Here is a 19,884-nt window from a genome sequence, read left to right as displayed (position 1 = left end):
AACTAGGAAGATATGTACAATCACAACTGTTATTACTGAACTGAACTGAACTGAAAACTGATTACCCATCTTTCTTATTTGTGCAAAATGTACCATGGTAAATGTCCATATAATGTTCTCAGAGTAGTGTGCTGGACCACAGTAAAAACATGTTAAAATGTGGCTTAAAAATATGGTGCAAGTGCAAGTTTACCATGTTAAATATGAGATAAAGTGGCACTCCTTTATATTTGATATCATCCAAAAGATTGATTTATAGCTGATTAAAAATGACACAGAATCAGTTTAATAAAGAAAAGATTACACAGACTAGCATTCACATGTATGGCAGTGCATATAGCTTTTCTTACAGGTATCTATTGCTAATTGTTACCATGTTTCAATTCAAGGACAAACATTTCTAAAAATAACTAGTTTTAAGGACATTTTGCACTGAATACGAAGGCCTTAAGACCTTCTAAAATGCACACAACATTTAAGATTATATTGCTGAAATATTAACAGTTTCTGAACATTAGAACAAGTATGAAAGTAAAGTATGATTACACATAAGGAGTTATCCTTCTGCTATATACAATCACATTGTAACTTTTGGCAAGCCAAGTTATAATTTAGATATCTTGAAATGATTTGCAGATATCTCTAAATGAACAGGACGTAATTTGCAAATATCTCTAAATATTCCAGATATCTTCAAATGATTTAAAGATATGTCTAAATTAATTGCAGATATTTTTTAAGTGAATTTGAAGGTATCTTTTACATTTAAATATATTTGAATTAATTTATAGAGATCTCGAATTAATGTCAATATAGCTCTAAATATTTGAAGACATACTAAATACGTTTACAGATATATTTAAATATTTTAAGATACCTCCTACCTCCTTCCATACCTAACTACCCTAAATAATGCTAAACTGCAAACTATCACTGATACTAATCTACATACAACCATATTATATATTGCATATTCAATCACCCATTAAACACCCATTAAACACAAACTGCTGTCACATGCAGTTAAATATCTTTAAACACTAAATGGTAGTTTTGTATTTTCAATCAGTTACCTAATCTTCCATTATTTAGAGGCAAAATGTTATGTGTGGAGAGAATTGACCACTGTATTACCCAGCTGGGTAAATCACAACGTGTACAGGCAAGTTGCATTGATTTAATCGTTTTAACTAGGATATGTACAATTATTTGTCAATCGATGAAAGTCTGATAATAATTAGCTGAACAACGCTAATATTAAACCCATATCCACCACTGCGATATTGTGGTCTTCCAAAATGAAACTAAACATGCACTGAAAATAAGATGTTAAACGAAGCATTGTTGTTGCTGTCTGCTTTATTTTCAAATTTAAACTACTCCCCCGTTTAAGAAAGACCATTTGAAAACAAAAACCTCATGCAAAGATAATTTTGCATTGGTTGTATAAGCCAGCAGCCGCGCTTTGCGACACTGCCGGTTGTTGTTTTCTCTCGGTTTACGGCAGCAGCTCGGGAAGTGTCAGAGGGACTCGGGCGAGAAGGAAGCGGCTGGACAAATGGAGAAAAGACGAAACACTGACAGTGGGAGGAAAACAGACGAGTAAATGTAACCAAACCTCGGGAAAACAACACAAGCTGAAAAACACCAGACACCCGGACGTTAGCCCAACACCGACGCAACGTGACAGGTCGTGTTTGGTTGTGTTTCTAGTTTCGCGATGTATTTGCATTGTTGACTGAGACATCGACTTGAGACAGATCCGTGTGCAGTTTGATATATACTTTAAACCGACCGCAAAACCAGGGCATTACAATGTGATTAAACTAGTACAGCGACACGGAAGAGGGAAGCGTTTATTTCCACAGCTTGTTTGTGCACGAAATTACCCATGCACTTCCATCGAAACTTTCAGAAGTTATTTTTGCTCCGATGCGTAGGTTTCTGCTGATTGTGTGTAATGCACCCCAGCCGTAGAGAGTCAATGAAGAGCTGTGGTAGGTTTTAAATCTCATTGCTCTGGATATTTGTGTAATATAAAATAACTAAATCCAGTACACGAGAGTCAGGCACGTTGACTACAGGGAAAATTACAGTAGAGACGTGCAATTAAACACCTTGGACATGTTAAAAACACATTGCTGTCTCAATCCCGGAAGGAGTCCGCAATACAAACACAATGTCTATTTAAGACCCAACGGCTGCTGAGTTGTAAGAGTGGACAACAATGTAGACGACATACTAGTAGTGTAGATGCAGGCGTCACAATAATATAAAAATGGGTCACTGTTAAAACAAAACTGGGGACAGCAAATACATTTCGACTGACATATTTTCCATATCCATAAATCTAATAATAATACTAATAATAATGTGGCTGCAGCAAAGACTGAAGGGACTGCCAGGACTTCTGTCCAGCAGCTGGGCCAGAAGGGTCCTTCTTGGATTACTCATCTTGTTAATGATTTACTGGTATCTCAGCTCTGATGGCATCTTGCGGTACTTGAGCAGGTCAGAGCCTGGGGGAGCGACAGGGCAGTGCTTGAAGACGGAGATTCAGAGGTGGAAACCACTGGTTGAGAGAGGGGAAGGGGTTATGATAGACCCACAAAGTAAGATGGTTGTACCTGCTGTGGTTGGGAATGGACATTTCTTGGTGGACATCGATTCCAATAAACTTTGGGTCTCCTCCTCCCAGCCCGGCTCTGCCCCCATACACCTGACCGAATACCCCCCTCTGGTGGGGCTCAAGCCCTCCGTGATGCACTCGGAAACCCAGGCGGTGATGCTCTGGTTCCGTAAGGGCTCTGTGCTCTCCGTGCGCTGCGTCCTGATGGGCTCTTCCCCGACGCCCCGGGAATGTGTGACCGTCAGGGAGGAGTTCATCGCCCACCGCAGCCGGCCCAACGTGTACCTGCAGAGGATCCACATCTCCAACCCGTCCGACAGGTCCGCGGCTTTTGAGGTCTCTTCCTTGTCCCCGTCTTTCGGGAGCAAGTTCTCGACCAGCGTGGAGAAGGTGGATGACAAGGACTTCATGCTCTCTTCCGGAAGAGTCCTGACCGAGAAGAACGAGATCGTGCTGGTGGTGGTGGCCACGAAGAGGATGGGCAACCGGCTCCAGGTAGCTGCCAAATCAGAGTTTGCTGAGAATGTGCTGTCGGTGGTCTACACCTCCGAACCCTTGGACCTCTCCAAGCTGGAAGAAACCTTCAACAGGCTGAGGGATGCAGCCAAGAAGGAGATGGGAGAACTGCTGAGAACCAGTGTAGAAGATCTCTACCAGGATCATCAGCAGGCTTGGATTGACCTCTTCACATCAGGTAATGCTGTTGTGTGTAGATTTACCCGTTTTTTTAACGTGTGTGTGTATATATAAATATGAACATATTTATACTAATAATGTGAATGCAGCATCCAGCATCCCAAGCTAATCCACTAACATTGTGCTTTCAATTACATGCATAAATGAGAATCACATGAACCGGGAGACTAATTCAGAATTTCAGTACTTGCAATAATATGATACTTTAACTCATCCGTCCCAGATGAGAAAGTACTAATTGCTACTGTGTGAGTAAAACAGCCATTGTATTTTAATTACACGCCTAGAATAGGTAGTAATACCCTTAATTTTACATCTATTCAAATGTGCTTGGGTAGGGCTACAGATAGGTTTAACAAGAAAATCAAGTTAGTTTTCAATAAAGCTGAACTAGAAACAAAATCCCTGTTTTATTATTTTCAATCCTACAATCTGTTGGGAAACATGTATTTTGTTTTTCATGTGAATTAAACTATGTTTCTATTATGTTCTACAGTGACGCTTCTATTGTTGTTATTCTTCCCCTGCAGGGGTGGAGATGAGGAAAATCACGGACTCCCACACGCCCTCGAGCGACACGGTCAACACCACGCTGTACTACGTCCTGTCCACCTCCACGGCTCCCCTGCTGGACAAGAGGATCACGGCAGAGGAGCGCGAGAGACTGGAGTCCAGCCTGAACTACGCCGACCACTGCTTCAGCGGCCACGCCACCATGCACGCCGAGAACCTGTGGCCGGCGCGCGTCAGCAGCGTGGGGCAGATCCTGCAGCTGGTCACGCTCTGGAACCTGACTCTGCAGAAGCGCGGCTGCAAGGCGCTGGTGGCGGCCGGCGTGCACGGCGTCATGCAGGGGATGGTGCTGAGCTTCGGGGGGCTGCAGTTCACCGAGAACCACCTGCAGTTCCAGGCCGACCCCGACGTGCTCCACAACAGCTACTCCCTGCGGGGCATCCACTACAACAAGGACCAGATCAACCTGGCCGTGCTGCTGGACGGCGAGGGCAAGCCCTTCCTGCATGTGTCAGTGAAGCCCCAGGAGAAGCCGGTCAAGCTGTACGCCTGCGAGGCCGGCTGCATGAACGAGCCGGTGGAGCTGACATCCGAAGTCAAAGGGCACACCTTCCCCGTGATGGTGACCCAGCCCATCACCCCTCTGCTGTACATCTCCACTGACCTCACCCACCTGCAGGACCTGCGGCACACCTTGCACCTCAAGGCCATCCTGGCTCACGAGGATCACATGGCTAAACAGTACCCCGGGCTGCCCTTCCTGTTCTGGTTCAGCGTGGCTTCGCTCATCACCCTCTTCCACCTCTTTCTGTTCAAACTCATCTACAACGAGTACTGTGGACCAGGCGCTAAGCCGCTCTTCAGAAGCAAGGTATAGAAATGGTGTGGACCCTGTTCAGGGGTTGTTGCTTTATTTTATTTTTTTGTGGTGGCAAGTTTTTCTTTCCCCTTTACTCCTGCCTTCACTCCCACTTCCACCACTTACCTTTGCTCTGTCTGCTTTTTTTCCCCCCTCCGCTGACTCTAGTAACTTTTTGGAGAGCTTTTTTGGGAGTTAAATGGTTGCTGTGCAGAGCTTGCCTTTCCTGCCTTCTTCTGTACAAGCAAATAAGCAGAACATTTTAAGGATGCAGTGCTGGTTTTAAAATATGTTCCCCCCCACCTCTGTTTTTCTACTATTCAAGATCTCTTTCTTAAATTGTCAGCCTTTGAAAAGCCTCCTCCTCTGGGATATTGGATAATTTAGCGCAGCAGTGGAGGAGTATCTTCACTGTTAAACTGTGCCGTAGGTGGGGGTCTTTTTCGGGATTGTGTCTGTGAAGATAGAATAAGAATGGGAGATAAATGTGGTCACACTAAATTGAACATCGGAACAACAACAACAAAACACGTAGCCTTTGTAATATGACATCATCTAATGTCCATTGGATCAAATCTGAGTTCCTAAGAATGGGAATTGTATGTTTTATGCGCATACTTTATTTTATTTTTTATTTAGAGGCTTTATTAGTGCCATGCTTTAATACAGTTGATTTGGATTTGGACCACATGATTAAAGTGTTTTGGGCTGTAATTGGTGGCATTAATGGTGTGGGTCAAGTTTACTCTTCTTCTGATGCAGCTTTTTAATACATGGGATTCAGTGCTTTGGGGATTTTTGTTTTAATTTATTTTTTTTGTATTACTTTCAAATTTGAAACTTTGTGTAAAAAGTGCTTCCACTGCTGTCTTTCCATGATTCTCCTTTGACTCGGCTGCTTCTCCCTACTTGTCACTGATTTCTCACATCTTGCCGTGTTGGCACACCGATGTCCTGCACGGCCCCTCTCAGCGCTGTGTATTAAAGGAGTAGCTGATCTCGTGCACCTCTCTGGTTATTTAATCAGGCACTTGATGCATTTGCTAGTGTGTCCATGCACATTATTTCCCACATGGGAAGGACACAGAGCCCTGTAAACCGTTCTCACAACGGGCCTATCGGCAGTGCAATGGGCTAATATACGTCTGTTACACAATCATTTTATAAATATTTATACACTGGGTAATTGTTCGCTTCCCTGCTGCTTAGAGCGGACTTTTCTGAAGCTAAATGTATTAAAACAACTCTCGCTGCACATGCAAATATATTGCGTGATACAGCTGCTTCAATTACTCCTTTAACACCAAGTGCTTCTTATATAAATGCATCTGGGTGTGTGTGTGTGTGTGTGTGTAATATATATATTACACACACACACACACATCTTGTGAAGAAATATATATATGTGAGTATGTATGTATGTATGTGTGCGTGTGTATATATATATATATATATATATATATATATATATATATATATATATATATATATAATGGTGAAATAAAACAGGAATTCTGGCCCTGCATCGCTCTCTTCTCAAACCTTCAAATGTGCAGCCACTGATATTGTGCAGTTGTTCTAAATATCCATTCGGGGAGCTTTTCAGAAAACTGGATTATATTGGCTTTGAAACATTTCAGCTGATTTAAAAACGAATCGCCAATTGTCACTTTTCCTTTCTTTGTGGATTCATGGTGTGTGTTTGAGTTTTCCATTGATTTCGTTTAATTAAATCAACTAGAGAATTTAAGGGTGGTGTCTCATTAATTCTACAGCGACTGTGTATTTACAATGTGAAGTATATATCAAACCTTGGGTGCACTATACAGTCTTGATTTTCCCTTTCCACACTTAACTATACTTTTCTGTATTTTTACTAAACATCATAGATTTGTTAATGTTTTAAATAACAATTATTGCTTTACTTTATTAAATGCATTAACTTTATTAACTGCCCCATCAGCCCACAAACACTATTTCTTTAAAAAATAATATTTTTGAATCTCGCGGCTCATCTGAGCCATCGGTGGCTTTCATAGTTTCCTCCTTCGCCAGCATTTAAAATCCATGGGAAGAGGGTGACAGACACGAGCCCGATCTATTTGTTTGGCAACTCCTGCACTCTGTCAGATGTGAGATTGTTTTCTGAGGCTTGGCTTGTTTCCATCAACCTTTTCAGATTGTATTAAATAGTTTATTTTAAGCTTCATTCATTATTTATTCCACCATTGAGTTCACATTCAAGACCCTCTATTCCTCGTTATTATTACTAATAATGTCTCTATAACCACGGCTAGTTTACACAGGTATATTTAACTGAATGTCTTAACTGAATTTGCTTTGAATATGAGACACTGTAAACTATTTTTCAGTTATCCGCATGCAAGTCAAGCACAAAGACACTATACAGAGTTAGATTTGTGTTTCTCTGGGATTTGTACTGACACACATTTTAGGATTTGGAGTGTGACTTCCTGATTGGCAGGTGGCGTTAAGGCACTAACACTGTTACTTTTTAATGATCACTTTTGACCAGGTAATGACCAACAGCGGTGACGAATGAGACCCAAAGAAGCAACCGTCATGTGAAGGAACTGCAAAGACGACCCCTAATGTTTTCAGACGTTCTGTGTGTAGCTGTGAATACATCATTTTTTAATTAAGACGATTATAGGGAGAAACTCATGTATTAACAGAAAGTAATTGTCTGGTGTAGATTTTCTTTGTTTTCTGTTTATCACAGGCATTTTGGAAATGGTTTTATCTTCTCAATTTGAAATAGGTCTGCTTTAAAATCTAGAGTCTACATCCATCTTCCATAATTCCTGACATTGTCAATACTAAATCACACCATAAGCAACAGCACAGATTCCAGAACAACAAATTATTGTAAACGTCAACATGTCTTTGGTTATGTAACATGTGATCCTCCACTGATTCAGTGAAAAGAATGATTTTCACTTAATGCAGGTGACATAAGTCCATTGACATCCATTTTAATACCAGTATATGAGTGAGACACCCAAAAAAAAAAATAGTTTAGATTAATTGAAATATTTTTTGATTGATCTAAAATATAAATTGTCATATAATTCCTGACTATCTTTGCCTGAGTGCCTAGCACATTTTGGCAATTGTTTGAGAAGACAAAGTTATTTATACAATTAGTCTAATCCAGTGACAATTGCCCCTGGTATCAAGAACATGTTTTAAAGGAAAAACAAGTCAGAACTGGAGATCCACAACATTACAGCTCGTAGTAAATCTGAGTATATACAGTGCCTATACCTTTTTACCCCTGAATGATTAAACATGCTAAAAAGTAATAGTTTCCAAATATCTAATGGGAGGAATCCAGTTTAGAGAAAAACAATTGTGTTGTTCTGTATTACAATTTAAATTAATCTGCTTTCAAACACTCAATTTGTATTTCTCTCCATAAACAACATTGGGTTGAGCATAGTCCAATACTAGTGCTAATCTGGGTTTGTAAAACCAGACAAATATTTGTGAAATGTGTTTGTGTGTACAAACAGTCTGTATCGACTCTTGTCCACTCACCTTGGGTTCAATTTATTTTCTTCATAGCAAGGGGCCTTGAGTAGCAGGAGTGAAAAAAATCAGCTGAAAAGACTGAATCGACATCTGTGAAGTAGGTGATGTTATATAACAGACTGCAGTGCATTCAGAATGGTTTTTTATTAATATGATTGTTATTTATTCTTTAGTTTTAATTGTGGTGTGTGTAATGTAAAATGATTTTCTAGAAAGCAAGAAAAACTGATGCACAAGCAATTCCTGGAAAGTGCCTTATAACTTTTAATAAGATACTGACAAGTCCAAAGAGCAGTCATTATAAGGTAAGCTGCACCAAGCTTATAAAATGCAATACTCTTCCAAGTGATTCATCAACAAAGACCTTTAATGGGGTCCCCATCACATTTGTCTGGCTTGTATAAACTCCTGTTTAGATCTGCACCAAAAACTGAATTTTTCTGTTAAGATGAATATGAAACACTGATAAGAATTATTCATTGGAAATTCAGTGTAAGAATTTGCTTGATTGATTTTGAATGTCAGCTATAATTTATTTAGTTTGTCTCTGAAGTGATTTATGTAATCAGTTGATATACATGACTATGAAGGGAGTAGTTTATGTTTGTGTATTTTACATATCATTATAGGTCTAGCATGGGATTTTGTGGTTTTGTTTGGATTGTCATTCAGCATTCTGCCTCAAAGAGTCACTATTCAATGACAACCGGTTTTAAAACATTGTCGAAGAGTCTAGATGGAGTTTGTCTGGGGAAGAAAATGAGTGTTGCAATAGAATGATGTGTTTCTGTCTGAACAACTTGGATGCACTGCAAACCCGGACTGCGTCTCCGCTTAGTCCACTTTGAGAAGTCTCCTCAGAAACGCTGGCGTAGTGAGCGAGGACGGGATGCTTTCAGAAACGGCAGAGATTCACATTGAGCACTTGTATTGGGAAATGCCATTTAGAACAGGATAATGCATATATACAAACTACTCGTTTAATTATATGATAAGGATATTTTTATATAGAAATGTATATATAATCCATATTTCTTGGTTGGGGAAAGAGATCAAAAAAGTGATCACACAAAGTGTATCCTTGTGGCTCAAACATGTCTGGATAGGCATGTCTGGTTAGGCCCTAGAGTGCAGACAGCGCTAGTAATTGGGCTAAATCGGAGTTTGGATGGGTCACCGATGCAAAACATCAGTTACAAGGGTTTAAGCTGTACAATGATTTGACTGCCTGACAGAGAATGCAAAAATTGGGAAAGAATGAAATGTGGGTATCCTCATTTAAAATTCTACTGAAATGCACTGAACAGATGTGAGATTAAATTCACAAACAATATTTATTATCAGAGAATGCCTATGTGTAAATAAAAGTATGGCTTTTCGGGTCTAATTGTACAACTGTACGCACATTTTTGTGAAGGTTGCTCTGCTGTGAGATGATGTGCTCCTATAAACTAAATTTTAGTGAGATTTGCTTTTAACTGTAAATTCAAGATTTAATTTGTGTTTTTTGTGGATTCAAAATAAATAAATCATTTTAAATAGTTATATTTTTTATCAATAATATTTTTCTACTAACTTGATGAACATTCTTTCCAAACAGGATTACAATATGATACAGCTACTTCCCTGTAGCTGTTCAAACTAATATTTGTGAAGTACTGGGAATTTCATGACCACAAGGAGGTAACATCCTTAAATATTACAGAAGGTAAATAAGGTAAATGGTAAAAGGTGTTACCTGTCCTATCTGAGCGACATGATGAGTTTTTTCAATAAATCAGAGAAAGGACTATTTGTAAATCGTAAAGTTGGAACGCAGTAAAATTCAGGCTGATGGGCTGAAACCCCCTCGTGTACCAGCACAGATCTGTAGCTTCACAAGAGGAACACGGCCGCAGCTGCGGTGTGGAAACCTTCTGGCCCCTGTACCAGCGCATCAAAAGGCTCTGTGATTCTAATGAGCCGTTAGAAGAGCAGGCCATTCACCTCCTCAATTAGTCACCCTCACACACACGGGTATAATTTGGTGAAACTGCAATCTCCCAACTAGAAACAGAAATGCGACAATCCTCTGGAAGCATGAAGAAGACCTGGGCTATGAGTTCAATGAAGAGACTTGGCATCTCGTTGCCCCTCAATCTTATAGCTAATTCACCTTTATCCAGGAGAACATCATCAAAACAGGGTGGGCTGGTGTCAAATTGTGTTTCGATTTCTGTCCGAGCAGATGAAAGTTTTACTTGAGCAGATTTCCAATGGGCCCTGGCAGACCCTCAAATAAAAACAGACAAAATATACTTCAATTCTTAAAGAGACTAAAATATGACATTGCAAAAAGTAAGAATCCTTGCAGCACCACAGAAATACTGGACACCTTAATGTTTGTGATTAAAAGACGTGGTTGTTTATTAACGTGTAGGTTTCCAGAGCTGCCAGATTATTGAACTTCAATATTATTGAGTAGAGTTTAAGAAATATTATATCATATTTTATATTAATGACGCCAGACTTTAACGTAGACGAATTATGCATTTTCCACAGCAGTGTATGGAGTTTTTTGCATTATCACCAGCAAAGAAAAATCAAAGACCTGGCTTCCATTAGGCAAAACTGTCAATAAACCCGGTTGCGCATTGGCCTATTCACCATCCATCCTTTAAACTGCGCACTAAATAGACAGCCCTCGCCCGGCATTAATTGGACATTACAAAACCACAGAAGGGCGGTCGTTAATTGATATCCACTTGGAATAAACGGGCCCTGGTGACACTGACGGTCATGCTTTAGGTGGATATTAAGACTAAATCCATTATTATAAACGTTATATCTTTATATATAAAAGGAGGAAATTTGAGATCCGAATTGATTTTCTTCTCAGTTGTAACCTATAATTAAGATCTGATGTCAGGAGTAGGGAGGTCTATGAAAAAGGACTGTTTTGCCTCAGGGACCCTGTCATCGTCTTCTCTGAAGGGGACATTTAGTAAAATCCAGCAAAGGAGACCCAAACCAGGAAAGAAACCTTTACCAAGAGAAGAGGCCGAGAGCGACTGTGAGCTTTGTAGGTAATGCACATGTGTGTTTATTTCTGGATTTATGATGCCGAATGAACAAACCAATAACACCATAATCAGCTGAACATATTACCGGGTATTTAAAGCTGACTGTCGTGTGTTTAAATATCTGTTGTAGCAGAAAATGATTTAATCATCTCCCAAGCGTTGATGTTGAATATATTGATTTACTCTGGCTACTGTCTGCATAGCTTAAATATACAAGCTTCGTGTCTTTTAACTAAATGCATATATTTTGACAGCATTATTACTAAAGGTAAATGTATTACATTTTATTTCCAAACTAAAATATAGTATATACAAATTTTAAATTGAAAAGTTTATTTTCATAAGCACTGGATACATAATATACAAATTATACACCATATTGGTACAAATCCGAATACAATTTTGTACAATAACTGAAATCATCATCATCATCATCATCATCATATCAGTTGTATTTAAAAAGATATGTTGTTTGTATTTTAACTTAAAGAAAATAAAAGATTAAAGAAATGGGACAAACTCGTTTCTTTTACGAAAATCGTGTAGCCTATAACTAGTTAATTGTTGGTTTCTCTTTTAAAGATAAGAGTTTATTTAATCTGCCAGATATTCTGAATACTGATTTTTATATTTTTATATATTATCCTGGAAGTATTTGTATAAAATTAGCACAAGTGATATGAGAGCCCAAATTACGCAATTAGGCGACCTATTGCACTGGCTAATCGTACTATATTTTATTTTCTGTGCTTTTGTTGTAAATGGAAAAATAAATGATTATTATTGTTAAATCCTTTAAAACTGGAATTTATACAATTTATACAAATGTATTAATCTTCTTTATATATTAAAAAAAAAACAATTGAGGTATATCGTTAACATTTATTATAGTTTAAAACGCCCGTCTTTTATTAAATTATTAGAATTATCAATATAAATGACACAAATTTAATTTATCCGTTAGCGATACGACTGTCTAAATGTGTTGTATTATCGTCTAATAAATAAATAAATAAATAAAAATAGGCTATTATTTTTATTATTAATAGGGTATGACTATTATTAGTGATAATAGTTGCAGCTTGGTATCTCCGGGTTTTATCGGTTGCCAAAACCGTTTTATTTGCAATATGATCGCTGATAAGTGATTATAAAATGTTCGTAGACTGAAATTTAATATAAAGTAGTTAATTATTTATCGGTTATTCTAGTTAACATGAAATGTACTTGCATGTTAATTATTCAAGAAATATAATATTAAACAGCGGTGTATTTGTTTATCATTATGCATTTATTTAACAAGGATTCCGCAATAACATCAACATATTTTCAATTTGTAATATTTCACTAAGAATTATAAGGTATGAAGGATGAGTGGTAGAATTAGGAAGAGATTACCTGTGGAACCTATATAGACACTGAGAAGCCATTACATATTGAGTAACAGGGTTTACTAGGTTCTTCCAGTGAAAGATATTCTAACAACATAAATGACAACAACAAAATTGTAAATGTAAATTAACAAAACACTACCTGTACACTTTGATCTGTTTAGTACTGAGTGGCATCTGTTTTACCTGGGTTTATAGTGGTCAACAAACCAGAATTGCACTCTAAACTGAGATGGAGAAAATAAAAAGTAAAGAACAGATGCCTTTTATATATATCACTTATGGCTGTGAAACCTTGTCATTTAACACAAATGATACAGAAACTGTGGATGACACAAAGAAGCATGAAAAGATGTTTGCTTGGAATAACAAGAGACAGAAAAATAAATGTGTGGATCCAAGAACGTGGGTTAATGCATTATCTATTTTCTAACCGTCTCCTACAGGTGTTCCTTCACCTCCAGCCTAGGCAGGAACCGGACAGTTCGTCGGATTCTGACGGCGTGCGTGATCTCGCTGCTGGCTCTCCTGGGTTCAGTATCCGTGGACCTCAGCAACAGCCTGCAGGTGTGGCGGGACTCCGAGGCGGCTCTCTCTGAACTCAGCTCTTGCAGGACGGACCTCGTCCTCGGACTCACCAGGGTGCTGCAGGGCGAGCGAAACTCATGCTGGTCAAGTAACACAACACTGCCTGTGACGTGTCAGCTGCCCTCCAACTATATAATACAGTGGATTGACCAGGTCTGTAAAACCATGGAGCTGCAGGCCAGTGGTCCTGCGCAGCCATGTGCTGAAGAGCAGAATGAACTCTGTGAAAGGCTTGTGGGAGCTATCGCTGAAGCCCTCAATGCGTCCTGGGAAAAAAAGGACTTAGAAATTAATGACACAATGGCAACATTTTCCTTGGCCATTTTAAAGCTCCTGGAAGTGTGGGGGAACCCAGAGTTGGATCTGAGAAAGGCGAGGCTCCATTCTGATTGGGCAGATGTGCTGTCACTCAAGCTCCTTATGGGGTTCCAAGAGGTCACCCACAACTTACATGGTGCATTGTCCCCCCTGTCCACTCAGACCTGGCCCGAGGCCGTGCATGGGCTGAACTTGGCCATGCTGCTGTCTGAGAACCTGCAGAGTTGCTGGCTGGAGAATGGTAACCTTTCCCAGCACTTGACTGAACTTGGAAACACATCCCTTCACTACCTTTCATGGACCTTCCTGGATCTGAGTTCTGCCGAAACCACGGATGATGTCATTTCTGGGCTGAGTGAGGTGCAGGCCTGTCTGGTTGACAGGGCCCGGCAGAATCTGAAGAGGAAATCTCGAGACTTCCTCTCCACTGTGAGCCTCAAGATATGCCTGTTGACCATTGCCTGCCTTATCTATCCCATCGTGCTGCTGTCCTTCAAACAGATGACCGAATGGATACAGAACTACGCGAGGAGCCTAAAGGAGAGAACAGAAGACCTCAAGCGGGAGAGGCGCCTGGCAGAGGACCTCTTACACCAGATGTTACCCAAATTTGTGGCTAAGCAGCTGCGTCAGCAAAAGCACGTGGAAGCCGAGAGCTACGAGAATGTAAGATACAGCACAGTGTTGCAAAGGTCATAAAATAGCATGACCTGTCTAGCTGACATCTTCCACTGCCCTTCACAATCACATGGGTGTGGAAATATAATCTCTGAAGATACTTGTGTAACTGTAAATATTAATCTTCAAACAATGTCTACATCTCTCCTGTTCCAGACAGAAAATCTATATCAATGTCTACTTCCTTTCAAACTTGTTTACATAGAAGACAGAAGAATTGGATTGATTTTGTTTAGTATTTCATCATGATGATTTTTATGTTTGAATATACCACACAATGGAAAAGATAAATTACACATTATTTAATATTGTGTTATGGTTTAAATGCATTTTCTATCAGAGCAAGCTGTATTACAGTTAATTAAGAGCCTATCTTTGCTTTCTTCAGAATAATCAGATTTTATTCTGTCAGATCTTACATTTACAATAAATAATCTCTATTTGTCTCTCTTACGCAATTTTATATTAAATAAGTGTCTCTGGAGAGATTTACAAAACTAATAATCTTCCTAATGCCCAAAAATCACTCGGTTGTGTTGAGAACCGAGCAAGATTTTTAATCATATGCATTCTATTGATTTGTTGTTATTGTCTAAATAATTACCTTTAATTATAGTATTACATATTCATCAGCAGATAGAGCATGAAGAGAAAAGAGTGTTCAGCTCAGCAAGGCTTGTTCAGCCACGACAACAAGCTGGGATCCAAAGCAACACCGCAACAATAATTATCAATAAAAGGCTACATAGTGGAAATTTGATACAATTACCAACAGCAGCTTCATTAAAAAACAAAAGACGCATCTGTATAGATTCACAAATGCACTCTAAAGCTAAAGTGTTGGTTGTGCAGATACATAAGATTTAGAAAATTGCCAATAAAAGGAAACAATGTAAATGAAGATATGCTTTTGTGACATTAATGATTTACACTATTTTGAGTGAAAGCTTCTCATAAAGTTAAAGGAAATAAACATCTTCACAAGCCGCCCTGAATATAGCAGGAAAGCAAACAAGTCGCAGTCTGCCTTATTAACATGGGAGCTTCAATAATATTTGGCCAACACAGCAAGTTTATGATTATGTTTCACCTTGCACTTCAGGCAGCACTAATAGTCCAGCATGTAAACAGCTGACTTCAAAGCCTGGTGATTTTTTCTTTCATGCATCTATGTAAATTAAAAAAAGTACTGAATCTTGACACATTTGTTTTGCGCTACTTCATCATGAAGAATGAAAGGCATAATTTTGTTGTCAGTTTAAATTTAAAACAGCCCGATACATATAAACTGTATATTTATTGTTGCGTATTGCGTATTGACAAAATACAAGAACAACACAGACAGATCCAAGTGCTGCCATGTCAGTTAGAGTAGATCAGATATTATTTGAAGATAATATATAATAAAAAATGACAACAATGACAGGAGCAGCAGAGTGAATGCAACTAAACAAGTTCAGTCAAATATGAATGATCATTTTAAAAAGCCTCTTTTCAGATGTCCTTCATTTCTTTATTTTTCCTGCTACAGGTAACAATTTTCTTCTCGGATATCGTGGGTTTCACGGCTATCTCGGCCTCCTGCACCCCCTTGCAGGTTGTGGAGATGCTAAACCACCTGTATGTGTGTTTTGACACTCGCATTGACTCCTACGATGTCTATAAGGTGAGCACAGATGGACTGAAACATATATATATAAAGTGTTTTTCATTTTGCGAAGACCAAAATGAGCTTCACGGAGCTGGGCTCATCTGAATTGTCTCAACAGCTATAAATGATGAACCCGTTCTTAACAGAGAAAGGTTTTTTTCTTCTGTCACTGTATTCCTCCCAGGTGGAGACTATAGGAGACGCCTACATGGTCGTGAGCGGCCTGCCAGAGAGGAATGGGGACAAGCACGCCGATGAAATTGCCAAAATGTCCCTGGATCTGGTGGCTGCTGTGCGGCAGGTGCCCATTCCCCACATGCCCACCAAACGGCTGCAGCTCAGATCTGGCATCCACACCGGTCAGTGATATGACCAGCATCCCCCACACGGCATGGATAAACACACATTTATATGGGGGCTTCTGCTTTTGTAGTTCGGATGTAATCTCCCAAACACGGCAGAGCTCAATGTCAACATAAATAAATAAGTCTTACTGAACACAATTCACAGACCAAAGGATGTACTTGGACTCTAGTTGTCCGCAGGTCCTGTGTGTTAACTGTGACAAGCTGACCAGCAAAGGTTTCTGCTTTATTGTGCTTCAGGCATGCAGAAGGATAGTATTTATTATTGATAATTTCTTCTTATTGAAGGCCAGGGCTGTATATGCTAATAGGACTGTAACAGGGATATACACCCTTAAAGAGATTGACTGTTTAGATGATCATTTCATTTTAATTACATCCAGAAGCCAGTATTAACTGACTCTTCTGTGCTCTGTCGGCCCAATCCAGGCCCCTGTGTTGCTGGGATTGTGGGTTACAAGATGCCGCGGTACTGCCTGTTCGGAGACACAGTCAACACAGCCTCTCGCATGGAATCCACCAGCCTGCGTAGGTGGACCTTACCCGGGGCACAGCAGAGGGTTTCAATATGCAGCTCCAGGATATGGATTTAGTTTTCATATGAATCCACAAATGTTTTCATGCATATTTTCAGTTAATACATCACCATAGTGACGGCTATTTCTGCCTTGCAAGACGCAGCGTCCCTCCTCCCAACCTCATTGTCTCAGCCCAGCACACGCACGGCAGCTTGCGTTATTATTCAGTGCTGAGGAGGAGCCTGGGGTGTTGTGTGTGTGTGTGTGTGTGTGTGTGTGATGTGTTTTCAGTGAAAACTGGTAAACACTGTAGAACTGCATGAATCGAAGGTGGGCTGAATTCAGATCCATTGCACCACTCTGCTGGTCATTTTAACACAGTTGCGTTGTTCTGAATACTACTGGCACTTCAAAACAATTAAAAAGTAGCACAGTGTAGAAAAAACAGACTTTAAAAAAGACTTTAATACCCGCCTCACTACGCCCACTCTTGCTTTAATCACAAATGGGAACCCTGGCATTCTCACATCTTCTTTTAAATAGATACATGTAAATTAAAGATGTGCCAATGGGCATTTTCTTCTATGACAATAGCATGGCCAAGCTTTTATTTTGTTTTCAAAGACGCCGAAAGTTCGTGAACCAAATCCTTTGATCTGACTTCTTACACACAATGTTTGTGACGGATAGTTATGTTTCCGTGCAGCTCAGAAGGTGCATGTGAGCTCTGCCACCTACATCGCCCTGATGAAGGACGACGCTTATGAGCTGCAGCTCAGAGGGGAGATTGAAGTCAAGGTGAGGCAGAGGAAGACGGTTGTTTCCCCAAGCCTTATTCCTTGTGTTTGTGCATTTTCACAAGTGAATGTAAATGTTTTTGCCCTACAAGATGATTAAAGGCATTCCAGAGATTCCAGTTTGCAATAACAAAACTTGTCATAAACATTATTCTCCTCTTGCACTATTGTAATTATTCAAAGAATCTGTGCTTATTATCATCACTATACTTTAAATATGTGGCAAATGGATTCCATTATTATGGAGTACCTAGTATTCTAGGCCCTGTAAAAAATCTGTCCACTACACAGTGCGTTTCAGATATTCAGAAATTGATGTAACAATTAAACATATAAAAGGGCTTCAAAGTGCCCTTTAGACCTAGCGAATCAGCTCCCAGTTCTAATTGAAGTGACACTAGATTACACAAATTAGAGTTTAGTTGGGTGTTGGTACTCCTTAGCTCCTGCCACGTTTGTCTGAGGACAATTAACCTATCAATTATAACCTGGTTTGGTTTTATAAAGTACAAGAGATAATGGCCATTAAGGATGCCAAGTTCTGATTGGTCTTTGTGGGAGATTTACAACTGGAGTCATACTAATCCACTTCGGAATATAAACCTACATTGTTTTCATACTGGCTCTTAAATCAGTGTTTTAAATTTGGAGACTGGTCTTGTATCCATGGAGAGCTAAATGTGCAGTCAGAGTCCATAAGCTGTATTTCTCTTGGCTCTCAGGGAAAAGGTAAAATGAACACCTACTGGCTGATTGGACACAAGAATTACAGCGTCCAGAACGACAGCCTGGTCTGCCACTGGAAACCCGGTCTGTCGAGGAAGAAGAAAATGGGAAATGGGAGCAACACTTCTGGCGAACAGGTTTGGACTATACATTATCTTTCATTTAACCTGGGCTTTTCTACCCCCTCTCCCCATTTATTTCACAACGTTGGTAAATGCAGTTCATTGGGTCGTAATACAAAAAAAAAAAAACCAATCCTTTCACCGGTCACTGCCTTATCTTCCAAACTTCACAAATACAAACATCAGAAATCAATAGATCAACCTATTTAGCAACACGAAATGTACAGGTTTAAGGCAACTTTTCACTGGAATTCAGTTTCAGTGCACTTTTGTCTTTTCCCCTCCCAGTCCAATACCAGCACTGCGTTCCAGAGCACCAGTGAGAACAACACCCCCGTCTCCCTGCAGGAGCGCGGCAGCAGTGCCCAGCGTCCAGGGCCAGACAGCCCGCTGCGCGTGTCTGCACTGGTGGAGCAGCCCTCCGGTGCGATGGGCACACTGGGCTCAATGATCGGGGGGTTGCCGGGCTGCAGCAGCGAGGACAATCCCCAAGGGTGTACCCGAAATGGGATGGCCGTGCCCAGTCCTGGGGAGAAGAGCGACCTGCTGCCTGGATCCGTCCTCCAAGGATAGAAACACTGGGTTCCGTATCTTTCGGTATTTCTCCAGTATTTGAACATCAGGTGAAACATCGTTTTTTATATTACACAATTAAAATGTAATGTTTTCTCCCTTCAGATTTATTTTGTAATTTAGAATTAATGTATTAACTCCTGTGTCTCCTGGGTGAATTGTTATGGGGTAGAATAACAGGAAAATATACAACACATTCTTTTAGATGGTGCTGATTACTGATTGTTAATACTTGATATTAAATAAAATCACACTTTATAATTCTGGACTGGGTTTTGCAGCTTTTGTTGACACTCATGAGTACAAACAAACAGTAAAAAGTGTTATGTTTTTAAATAGTGGATTAAAGACAGTAATTTAAAAAAAGCACAAAAGATTCCAAAGATAATGTCGGCAAATAGTGATAATAGAAGGTGATATATCTATGTATTAGGCTGTTTAGATCTGAAATATTATCAGTTATTCTGTATGTTATTCTCAAGGTGAAAGAGAATTCAATTGACTTGAACATTCAAGAACCATTTACTTGTATTCTCCTCCTGTGGGTCTGTTTGCAAATTGAGAGGAAGATTAGAATCGGAATAACTGCATTGACAATTATTTTGTTCAGATGTGCTCCTCTTGAGAAAACAAAACAAAGACATACAAGCCTATCTTGCCCCCTATTTAATGCGGCCAAAATTGTATCAAATAACCTTGTTTCCATGATTACAGTAATTATCTGTAGAGCGCACCTGATCTGGGCTGCCAGTGAAGGAGAGAAATGGCGGGTTAGGTCTCCATTGTTTGCTAATGAAATAAACCTCAGGTATAATTGCTCTCTGCTGATCGGGAGACCTCAGC

At 39.7% G+C, this 19,884-nt stretch overlaps 2 protein-coding genes across 2 annotated transcripts; both read left to right on the top strand.

The window, feature by feature from the left end:
* Positions 1-1,498: 1,498 nt before the first annotated feature.
* Positions 1,499-9,797, top strand: kiaa2013 (KIAA2013 ortholog). The gene is made up of 3 exons (XM_066690438.1): positions 1,499-3,323; positions 3,856-4,709; positions 7,234-9,797. Exons 1-3 carry the CDS (start codon positions 2,372-2,374, stop codon positions 7,258-7,260), a joined length of 1,833 nt encoding a protein of 610 aa, XP_066546535.1. The 5' UTR covers positions 1,499-2,371; the 3' UTR covers positions 7,261-9,797.
* Positions 9,798-12,613: 2,816 nt separating this feature from the next.
* On the top strand, positions 12,614-19,305 carry LOC136713560 (uncharacterized). Its single transcript, XM_066690685.1, has 6 exons — positions 12,614-14,277; positions 15,821-15,955; positions 16,125-16,299; positions 16,735-16,833; positions 17,530-17,621; positions 18,343-19,305. Exons 1-6 carry the CDS (start codon positions 13,459-13,461, stop codon positions 18,676-18,678), a joined length of 1,656 nt encoding a protein of 551 aa, XP_066546782.1. The 5' UTR covers positions 12,614-13,458; the 3' UTR covers positions 18,679-19,305.
* Positions 19,306-19,884: the final 579 nt, after the last annotated feature.

The sequence above is a fragment of the Amia ocellicauda genome, chromosome 18, assembly GCF_036373705.1.
Source record: "Amia ocellicauda isolate fAmiCal2 chromosome 18, fAmiCal2.hap1, whole genome shotgun sequence".
Lineage (NCBI taxonomy): Eukaryota > Metazoa > Chordata > Actinopteri > Amiiformes > Amiidae > Amia > Amia ocellicauda.
The sequence above is the reverse complement of the archived record's forward strand: the minus strand, read 5'-3'. Positions and strand labels throughout refer to the sequence as shown.

Coding starts and splice junctions, on each gene's coding strand:
- LOC136713560 (XM_066690685.1), top strand. CDS start 13,459: ATGGAGCTGCAGGCCAGTGGTCCTGCGCAGCCATGTGCTGAAGAGCAG. Junction 16,834..17,529: donor CATGGAATCCACCAGCCTGC/GTAGGTGGACCT, acceptor GTTTCCGTGCAG/CTCAGAAGGTGCATGTGAGC. Junction 17,622..18,342: donor GAGGGGAGATTGAAGTCAAG/GTGAGGCAGAGG, acceptor CTTGGCTCTCAG/GGAAAAGGTAAAATGAACAC.
- kiaa2013 (XM_066690438.1), top strand. CDS start 2,372: ATGTGGCTGCAGCAAAGACTGAAGGGACTGCCAGGACTTCTGTCCAGC. Junction 3,324..3,855: donor GATTGACCTCTTCACATCAG/GTAATGCTGTTG, acceptor CTTCCCCTGCAG/GGGTGGAGATGAGGAAAATC. Junction 4,710..7,233: donor AGCCGCTCTTCAGAAGCAAG/GTATAGAAATGG, acceptor ACTTTTGACCAG/GTAATGACCAACAGCGGTGA.